The sequence below is a fragment of the Colius striatus genome, chromosome 8 (assembly GCF_028858725.1).
Source record: "Colius striatus isolate bColStr4 chromosome 8, bColStr4.1.hap1, whole genome shotgun sequence".
NCBI classification, from domain to species: Eukaryota; Metazoa; Chordata; class Aves; order Coliiformes; family Coliidae; genus Colius; species Colius striatus.
Window position 1 is genome coordinate 24,447,741 of NC_084766.1, and position 10,916 is coordinate 24,458,656.

The 10,916-nt window shown below is 45.8% G+C and overlaps 1 protein-coding gene across 1 annotated transcript in view; it reads right to left on the minus strand.

Annotated features, from left to right (window-relative positions):
- The window catches only part of LCOR (ligand dependent nuclear receptor corepressor), a 60,753-nt gene extending 51,803 nt beyond the window's left edge, over positions 1-8,950 (minus strand). The window contains exon 1 of the mRNA XM_062001916.1: positions 8,831-8,950. Coding sequence (XP_061857900.1) covers positions 8,831-8,927 — 97 coding nt within the window. The 5' untranslated portion in view covers positions 8,928-8,950. The remainder of the gene's footprint in view (positions 1-8,830) is intronic.
- Between the last annotated feature and the right edge of the window lie 1,966 nt (positions 8,951-10,916).

The following is a 10,916-nucleotide window of genomic DNA, read 5'->3' on the forward strand; positions in this document are numbered from 1 at the left end:
ATCATATAAACTTAAATTTCACTAATAACTTCAGAATATAAAAGACAAAGCTAGGGATAAGACAGCTGTGCTCCTCCTTTTCTAAAGGATGTAAATGGAATCATTGCTTTAGGAAGATTGTTTTTAAGTTTTCTTAGGTCAGCAAAGGAAAGAACTTCCATGCTTTCCTATTTCTCTGGCTTTTGCAGAGGAAAAATGTAAGTTATTATGTTGCCACCTCTGCAAAAAGTTCTCTTTATGCAAAGGTTACAATGACATATTTTCAGAAATGCATCCAGAGATGATGATAAAGCATCACCTACGAAGCAGCTTTCATCATTTCTGCCACAATGATGAATCTTAACCCAAGAGATGACAAAACTTGAGACAGGGTTTTCTATATCACTATCTTATCTTCAACTTGCTTACAAAAAAGAACAAAGCAACTGCCAAAGAAGCCAAGAACCAAGCAAACCAGTTTGCTGTGAGAATTTAAAGAAAGTCAACCCATTTTGTGTATTCCAATATATTTATATACTTCTTATGAAGCCCAAGTCCACAGGACACAAGGCACAGGTTGAGAGGGCTCTTCTGAACACAAGACTCCCTGTCTGAAGCATATAAGCACTTTACTGTAGTTAATCTGGGTCTATACGAAGTTTCAAAATTGACCCACATGTTTGTCTGCACTTTAAGCACAGGCAGAGTATGTGAGAGCTCTGCACATATGAATTACTGCAGAGAATGAAACAGCTGCAGGACTAGCCTGTCCTCACAAAGCAGGAGGCTGCACTCAAAGGCTGCAGCACAGGTAACACAGCAAGCTGCTGCTTGTCACATGTATACAGTAGCACAGGGAGCCAAATAGCATATAGCTACAGAGTAATGGCCAGCACCCAGGCGATGCCCAAGAAAGTTATGTACTAGCCTGGAAGTATCAGAGTGAGGAACTGCAGGCTGTGGGCTGAAGCTTTCACATCCTTTTGTTAGCGTAACCAACGAAAAAAGAAATCAAGAAGTGAAGAACTCTCTAGCTTGAGGACCTGTTCCTCTTCCTACATTGTCAGTTACTCCACTTTCGAAACATGACCACCACTCTACCAGCAGTAGAGGACAAAAGATCATGTCAGGTAGACTCATCTATGCAATTCTCTCCAGGTAGATATTGACACGCCTGTACCATGAGCATATGCAAAAATGTTCAAAGAGAACCAGGATACTTTTCATTAGTAAACTCAGTTCAAGAGTTAAGATTGCCTGGTGGCCTCTGATGTCTTTCCACGCTGCTGGATTCTGCTTCTGAAAGCTTCCTTTGTTAATGAATACTAGGCTCTTGTACAGTCCTCTTTTCTCCCCCTCTTCTCCCTCACATAAAATATCATGGTCCTCAGGGCATGAGGAACATCCTTTGTCTCTCTGCAAGTTTTCCCAGTGCAGGCACTTTGCTGCTGCTTCTGGAATATGCAACAGGAGTACCATCCTTTCTTTTCTCTGTAAGAGGAACGGAAAAAGTAGATGGAGACATCATTATCTAACAGCAGTTTTCCTACATAGAAAGTGGTGTCCTGCAGAAATGTTGAAACACTGTATTCTCCACTTCATCTTTCATGTGCCAGCACAGTCAACGTGTAACTTAGATCTCCTACTCCACTCTCGGAGATTAATCTTCTTGTCAACTCACCATAAAAGAACACATGATTCTATGCATCATACAAGGCAAACTAAATCTGAGGTAAAAGGTAACTGACTTAAAGATGTCCAGAAAAGTAACAATACAACATCCTTCAAAAGAAAAAAGCTAAAGTTCTCATTTCTCAAAAGAAGCTGAGGCCACGTGGATTTATGAGAGAGAACTGAGGAACCCCAGAGGCCTGCAAAGATACTGAGAAGAGGTGGCGTAAAGCTGCAAGTTATTAACGGCAGTACTGGATGAAAGCATCCAACGTGGTTGGGAAAGCAAAGCCCACAGTTCATTATCAGGGAGAGAGTATGACAAACCCATAGCACTTTGAAGAGGGAGAATGAAGTAATCTAGTAATCTTCTGCTACTGTAAGCGAATGCAATGTATGCAGAAATTAGCACTTATTCAGCAAAAGACAACTTGGATTTTGTGTCCATGTGACAATAACAGCTGAATAGCCTCAACTCTTCATTCTCTGTCTCTCCATCCTCTGCAGATGTTGTAGTAAAAAAAAAAAACAAAAAAAAAAAAAACAAAAAAACAGTTTGCCAGTCAGGTCTAGTCAGGGAACTGATTCACCAAGCTGCCACATATAGTTGTGCCAGCACAGAGAGGACTATTTAAGCCAGCTTAGACAGCACTACTGTTAAACATAACCACAGTCTGTAGCATCATTTCAAGACAGAAGATGCACACTAGAAAATACCCTACCTTCAGGGGAAGCTATGCTGTTCTCCTCTCTCTTTCCCTTTATCCCACAGACACGATCCCATCCCATGGCTCAGACGAGCTCTATTGCTCAGCTCATTCCTAGCTAGGATGACTCAAATTACCAAGCATCATCAGAAGATACTCTTCTTTTCCATACTTTTGAAAAGTATTCTGCCAGTTTAGTAAAAACGAGCACCATCATGTCTTTTAAGTCAGTGGTAGAGCTTAGATTTACTCAGCCCATTCTGTACAACACCATCCTCTGAAAATCCCCAAAGTTTTGTATTCCTCAGAAAATTAGAAATATCCATCTCAGTAACCTTTAAGAGGATGATGCTTTGGTTCTCAAAAATACAAACATACATACATAGGAGGGTGAAGAAGAGGATTGGAAAGTCCCCTGAAAAATACTGCAGTCGTGTCCCCTCTGCCCCAATCAGTATGACAGAGCTACCTTTCTTCAACCCTATTAAATGCCTGCTTTTCCTCAAACCTTACCTAAACTGTCTCAGGAAGTATTCACATTGTTATTTTACATTAGCCATCAAAGAATGCAAGTTCTCAGCCAAAAAAAAAAACCAAAAAAAACCACCTCAAATCAAACAAAAACAGCAATCCCAAAAAACCACACCACCAAAACACATGAGTACTTGTCTGGATGTCAGGTAGCCTAAGATGGCAGAGCATTAAGCCATTTAAGTACTAAGCAATAAGGATTTAGACAACACAGCAGATGAATTGGGAATTTCTATCATATATTCTTCAAGTACAGTTAATGTATTCCTGTACATAACAGTATCTGGATTACCATCAATATTTGGCACAAACTATTAAAAATGGCTTCAAAAAAAATCAAATAGTCCTCCAGGTATTCATTTAAAACAGTGCCATACATTTACAGAGCTGTAAATCTGTAATGTAGATCTCTCTACATATAAATACTACAAAGATCTTTATCTAGGTGGATTTGGATCCTTTCCTGCATGCACAGAATGGATTGCTATAATTCATTTTGAGAAGTTCTGTTAAAAGTGGGTGAACTCTGAATATCAGTAGCCTCAGTTAAAAATTAAGTCAAAAGCCCCTATACCTCCTGCAGGATGCAGGTGATCCAAGAGGGAAACCTTCCACCTTGCAGTGATGGTTATTACTTCAAAAGAAGTAGATTTTCGTTGAAACACAAAATAAGCCAAGTGATTTGGTCTAGACCAAAATTTTAAGTCACAGTCACCAGAGCAACAACCCACAATGGTGTCACACAAAGCATTTATCAAGGTTTTTTTGTGAGTATGGTTTTGTTTGGCTGACATCACCCCTGTCAGGGTAGAAGCTACTCTTCATTTGCAAAGACAGAAGTAAGGGTAAAGCTGATTTACTGAGAATCCACACAGACATTTGAAACAGCTCTAGATTCATCCCCCGCAGTTCAACTTCTACTGTTCTTCAGATGCACACCATCCTTCCATGCACATTTAAAATAAAGCTAAATATCAAACTGTAAATTTCACTCCTTACAACTAAAGATTTTTATTTTTAAATGACAGCTGCCTCGATTTTTTCTTCCTGGCATAACTTTGTTATAAAAGGGTAATTCTACCTCCTTGTATCCATCCTGCCAACAGGCAAAAACGTTTGTATGTAGACCAGATCTTCTTGAACAAGCCTTCAGCTACTATACTGAGAAGTTTCTGTACAATGGATTTATATTAATACAAAGAGTCACAAGCTGCACCGACACTATGTACAAGTTGAAATAAAGCAAATAGTATAACTTGAACACTTGCTGGGGGATGCACTGGGGGCATATCTAAAACAGGTACCAGGTTACAAAGAGTCCTGTGTTTAAACTTTTACATCAGCACTTACTTTAATTTGGATTTTTATTATTTTTTTCCATCAATATCAGGGCTATAATAAGCTTTCGCATTTTGGAACAAAGAAATACAACCTGCCCTTTGAACCACAACTACGTTACATACTTTGAGACTCAAATCTACTTCCAAAACAGTAAGATAACATGGTTAACTGTTTGGAAGCAACAGCTAATTCCTATCACATACAGGCTGCAACTATACTCAAGCAATAATCAAGATAAGAAAATACAATAAAGATTTCAGAATTATTCAACTGTTACACACCTTCTCTTGATTAACATTAGCCTCTAATACTTCCTGATGTATCATATTTCTTCCTTAGAATCCACACTTTAGTCCTAAGTATCTAAGGTCACAGAAGACCACCACTATTCAACAAATCAGTACGTGGAAAGAGATCAGGTACTTAGGTTGCAGTATTTCACCAGCAGCAATCATTTAAGAAAAATTAAATTACTTCAGCTTATTTTGACAGCTTAAGAGTAAAATCATCATCTAAGTAGTATCTCAGTGAAACACTGACAGAGCTCAAGACGACTGGAAATCTTATGTGAATGTTACAGGCTTTCACTTTACATCACCATTCTGCTCCCAAAAGTAGGATCACTGCTGAACAGAACAAATACCCTCCCTGCCCCCATCCTTCATCACAGGCTGTAATTCAGTCAGGGAGTCTCTAAGAGTACAGCTAATATTTAACAAAGGGCCAAGCATCACCAGCTAGTAGAAATGCAGGCAACCACCTCAAACTATCACTCTAGTAACCACACAGCATTGCAATGCTATTAATGCCTGTATCAAAGATGTCGTAAAGGTTTCAGGCATCTGCGGGTTCCCTCTTCCCTCAAACTCTCCACTCCTTAGCTGATCTGATCCTATCAGCCACTTCCAATTCAGCAAGTGCCTGAACAGCAGATGACTGGAGGCTGGGGCCAGGAGAAATTTTAAAAAAACCCCATAAAATCATCACATGCGTTTCTCTCTAGGTATCTGCTTTTAGCCACTGAGAAAGACACTCCAGACTGGTACAGAGAACAGAAATGTCAGCATCGAATAGTTATCATCTAACATATCATGTCTCTAGAATCAAAGTCCTACCAGGTCATCAAAGCACCACGTGCCATTCCCAACTACCCTCCTATGCTGTGGTTCAAAAGCCCAACACATCTCACTGCAAAGACAGCTTACACACCTCTTCTCCACACTTTCCCTCACCTCGGGGCCACGGCACGCTGCTCCCTCAACTGCATCACTGCAGCAACAGAACTGCTTGCAGACCTGCTCCCCCACCAACTCCACCACTTCACTCCCCCTCAAAGAAAGCAGCTTGAAATGCATGACAAGGAGGGGCGGTTTAAGCCAGGTCAGTTTCTGGAGCTGCCTCCCACAAAAAGCTATGCTGGCACAACTGAGGGTGCAACTCTGACAGTTCAAGAGCATCTCCATCTCTGCTGCTGCGTTCTCACTCTTTTACTTTCCAGTAGCTATCTACTCTCACTCACTGCCTTGTGCTAGCACCAATGTTTGCCTGACCCAACAGCAAGCTGGTTCAAGAAGGTATACTAGCAGAATATTATTCTACTCCCTCCAAAAATGGTATTTTCTGCTAGCACAACTCCCTCGAATTGGCTATCTGTTGGGCAAAGATAGTCCTGCAGCCCCGCTGTGTTTCTGCTCCCCTTGAGAGCACAAGATTAGTTTGACAAACTGTCATGAAGCCACAGTCCAACAGAGCAGCCTATTGCAGAAGCAAGAAACAAGAGGAGAAAGTGAATTACTTAAGCCATTTTTATTGCCAAATGCACTAGTTCAAACCACAGGCTTTATTTTTTCTGACTACCACACTGTGTGGTATTGGAATGACTTGTCAGGGAATGATGCTAGCACAGAGAATCCCACACATCTCAGATTTACTTTCAGGACTAAATATGAATGAGTACTCCTGAAGAAACAAGAAGGATTTTCCCATGTTCTATCTTCCCATATTTATCTATCAGTATTTACTACAGGAGTTCTACAGATGGCCAAGGTGAAACAGCACACTGCATTGTTTAACAGGTCAGCTTCCAGATCTGAAGCAACAGCGTCAAAATTCACTTAAAAGGACAACAGAGATGTACTTGGGGTAAGGGGTTTAAGATCACAGCACAATTTCATCTAAACATCCTGGGCAAATGCAATAGAACTTCTAGAATTCTATGAAAAACTACCAAAACAAAAAAAAAAGGAATAATTAACAAATTTGCACTGCCCAATGTTTTATGCAACATTCACACTAGGAACAGGGCAAGTCCCGAGATCTCATAAAGCTGATCAATTTGAGCTTGAAACTATTTATGACATAGTGCCACCAAGATAAAAGTCACACAGCACCATTACACTTTGGACTTGGCTTTTTTTAAAAATAGGTTTGCACTTTACCTCCAAAAAAATCCCAATCCACACTGTGCTTCCTGATGTTCGCAATATCTTTTGTTAAACACACACACAGAGACTTTCACAGATGGAAATCTTTTAGAGGAACAAAACAGGAAGATAAATGGAAGGGAGAGAGGAGAAAGCAGTTTCTCCAGGACCTGGCAATTTAAATGGCTTTAGGGGAGTGGAACAGGGTGTGTATAAACGAGGGTGGCCAGGGGTGGTGGTGGTGGTATTTGTTTTAAGTTTTAGCACTGAGGGTTGCTAAGAACTTTTATAATGCAGTGTTTTGCTTGAGTCTGTAGATAACAAACTTCTCCAGCTACCCAACTACCCAAAAAGCAGCATAATGAACAGACACAATCCCTGCATTGGACAGATACAAGATCATCAACAGGAGCTTTGAAACTGCCCTCTTTTTTTGTTTCTTTTCCTTTCTTTCTTTCTTTCCCCCCTCCCCATTTACTCCTCACATCTATCTGGTTAAACTCAGAACAGCAGGACTGAACCACCCAACGACAAAGCAGCAGCAGGGATGGAGAGGGAGACAAGATGACATTCTGCAAGTAGGGAGTTTAGAAAGAACTAGAACAGGTGATCCCCAGCAGCTGAGGTAAAAGGAGATGAGAAAAAGAGGTAGAAGTAAAATAAATCCAGTTCAAGCAGAGGTGGAAGCCAATAAAATGCTCCTAACCGAGTAAAGCTAAAATCAAAATAAACCCTCATAAACTGAACCTAGAAGCATCAATAATTGGTTGAAAAGGAAATCCAGCACTTTGAAGTAGAGGCTGAGGTTCTCAGCAACATATTGCCCGTGAATCGCTTCATGCTTAAAACAAGTTAATTGCTCATATTGATCTGGAACTAACAAGCATCCAGTCTGTACTTTTATATTACAAAAAATATAAACGTTTAGATGAAGCCAGAAATTTATCTGGCAGCATTTACAGCTCCTGGTGTAACCAGAAATGGTGTGTCAAATCCCTGATAACGAACTAGGATGCTGAGCTAACTGACAATAAGAGGTTTAACTCTGCACACAGGGAACTAAAGTGAATCTGTGAACGTTATTACAGATTACCTACGCTGAGCAGCCACTGGCAGATTACGGCCATATTTGCATATTTAAAAATAAAATGAGGATTTGTGCTCAATTAAAAGCAGGAGGCCAAACAAGAAGGGACACATCGTGTTCTGGACAGAGGTTTTTTAAGATTATGTTGCAAGTTCACAATTGACTGTTGTTAAACCTATTTTATTATCTTTTCAGACACCCACCGAATTCCTGGCCTAGAGCTGGCATTTATGTGTATTTTGGGACCCGTAGAAAAGGCCTCGATTTCTCACTAGAGAAAAAGAAAAGGAAAAAAATCTGTCTTTTGAATGGAGAAAGTTATTCGAGATTAAAGGGCGTCAGGGACTTCTTTTTCAAAACGCCCAAATATTTGACTACAAGGAACCTGAATAACAACAAATGCGCACAAGAGAGGAGGAGAAGGAGGAAAAAAAAAATAAAGGAGGAGGGAAGCAAGCACACATCCCTTTAACCCCCGCGCCCCGCTCCGCGTTCACGACGTGAATCCGGCACCCCGAACCACAACTTTCCGCCGGCCCCGCCACCGCGCGCCATCCCCCGCCGAGCCTCCCCCCGCTGGGGCACGGGGCGGGCGCGCCGCCGGCTCCGCGGCCTCCCTCCCTCCCTCCCTCCCGCTTCGCCTCGCCTCACGGCGGCGGGCCGGGGGCAGGCGGCCCGGGCCGGGCTCGCGTCGCCTACCGCGGCGGTGGATGGGCAGTGACAGGCGGGCCGATCCCCGCCGGCGGGCGCGGCCCCGGCCCCGCCGTAAACAAGTTTGAAGGGGCCGCGGCCGGGCCGGGTCGCGCGGGGAGGAGCGGGCGCGGCGCTGACAGGGGCCGCACAAAAGGGCAGGGCAAGACCCCCCCCACTCCCGGCTCCCTCCCCGGCGAAGGGCGGGGCCCGGCCCGGCGCCGCTCGCCTCACAGCGGCCCGCGGCGGGGGGAGGGGGGCGGGCCCGTAGGCCGCGGCGCCGCTCGCCTCACGGCGCCCTCCCCCCCCCCCCGCCCCGGTGCAGCCTCCCACCCCCCCCGCGGCCGCCACCGCCACGGCGGGGCCCGGCCCGGCCTCCCCGCCGCGCCGCCGTCCCTCACCTACACAGTGAATGAGCTTGTGTCGCCACGAATCGAGCTGGTGGCGGACGCCGCGCCTCTCGATGGAGCACTGCTGCCGCCCGCACGGGCTCGCCATCTTCTGGGCGGCGGGCGGGGGTGGGGGCGGCGGCGGGCACGGCCAGGGGGGCAGGGACGGGAAGGAAGGGCCGCGCGCCGCGCCGCGCCACGCCCACCCGGCCGCCAGCGCCCGCCTCGCCGCGCCACGCAGGCGCCGCCGCCGCGCGCCACGCCCCGCCGCCGGCCCCTTCCCGCCGCGCCTGCGCCCCGCGCCCGCCCCGCGCCCGCCCGCCAGGGGGCGCCGCGCCCGCCCGCACGCAGCGCCGTCACGCCAGCTGCCCCCGTACCCCGGCCCGAGCCAGCGCCGCTGAGCGGCCGGCCCTGCAGCCCCCGGAGGAGTCACTGCCCCCCGAGCGGCCGTCCCTGCCCTGAGGGGACGTGGCCCCCTGAGCGGCCGTCCCTGCCCTGAGGGGACGTGGCCGCCTGAGGGCCCATCGTTCACCTGAGCGGCCATCCCTGCCCTGAGGAGACGGCACCCCTCGGAGTTCACTGCCTCTGAGGAAACACCACACCCCTGAGAAACTGCCCCTCAGGGAACATCCCACCCCAGGCTGGTCCATCCTACCGCTGATGGGCCATTGAGTTTTACGTTGAAGAGTTGAGATCTGTTGTCCACAGTGTGGTTAAAAGCACCACATGGTGGGCATGGTGAAACTGACACTGCAGCAGCCACCAGGCTGATCAGTACTGATCCACCAACACAGCTCCTTGACACAACCAGCTCCTCTTTTACCCTTCAGCCTTACAGCAGGAGAACAAAGACCTCGCTCCAGCCTCAGCTCAGACATCGTAAGAGGGTAGATGATGTAATAACACCATTTCCAACAGCAAGCCGTGAGCACATTGGTACGCAAGGGAAGGCATGGTACTGCCTGGTGATTGTGGAGGAGGAAAACATCAGCATTAACTTTCTGCAAGCTCAAGGGATGTGCACAAAATGGTGAAATGTCTAATCCAAAACCCTGCCATGAGCCCAGACATGAAGCCCAGGAGTCGTGGCCTCTGTTTCCCCACACTAACCACCTGAGCCATTACCCTTGCCTTGCCAAGCCACACATGATTAAGAAATTTGAAAGACTGAGAGGTCAAAGCTGGCTGTATGCAGATGTGGTAGTAGGATGTCCCAGCTCTTTCCTGTGGAGACAGAGAAGCATTTAGCTGCTGCTCAGCTGCAGTAAACCAGGTGTCCAGACCAAAGGGAACTCCAAGAGGCACATAGCAGACTCTTGGTGCATGTAGGTAGGACCGATGAGCCTGTCCTACAAAAGGAGACCAGGACAGTTTGGTTCAGTTAGTCCAGCAAAAAGAAACCAAAACCCAGTGCACTGGGGAAGCCCCAGTGGGGAAAGCATGTAAATTCCAAGGAAAGAACAGAGCTATCTGAAGCCCAGTGCTAGCATAAGGATAGGTCATTAGTTGTCTCTTAATACTTTCATAGAGAAAGCCAGAGGATGGTTTGTGACCATAGAAGGTGAAACTTCCCAGAGCAGTCAGCAATCAAAGTATCAAGAGGTAAAAACACATTTCAAGGTGCCTCTTCCTTGTGAAACTGGCAAAGTGAAGCTTGTTTTTGTGAGTGGAGTGGACAGGTGTAGTGACCAGCAAATCTGAGCTCTGGTTTGAAATCCATTAGTGGTGGAAAGAAGGAGAGAATGACCTATGGAAAATTTCTGTGCTACAAACAGCAGGAACACCTCTGCTCAGGAATGATTCCCTTAGCTGCACCTCACTCCAGTCATTGGTGATATCCTGGACTTCATTCCACCCCTCTTTTCACTGCGATGAGACACTGAAGTCTACGTTGTCTCTCTTTCCAGACTCCTTGTGTTTGCAGTGGGGAATATTCCTTCCACTCAAAGCCCAGACATGCTTCTTGCTGCAGCCAGTTCAAAAGTCTGATAGCACTGTACTAAACACAGAGGAAGTACTTCTTCCCTGAGAGGCAGATGATCTAAATGAAAGCATTGCAACATGAATGCTCTAGACTGCAGCAGGGAACTTAGGTTTG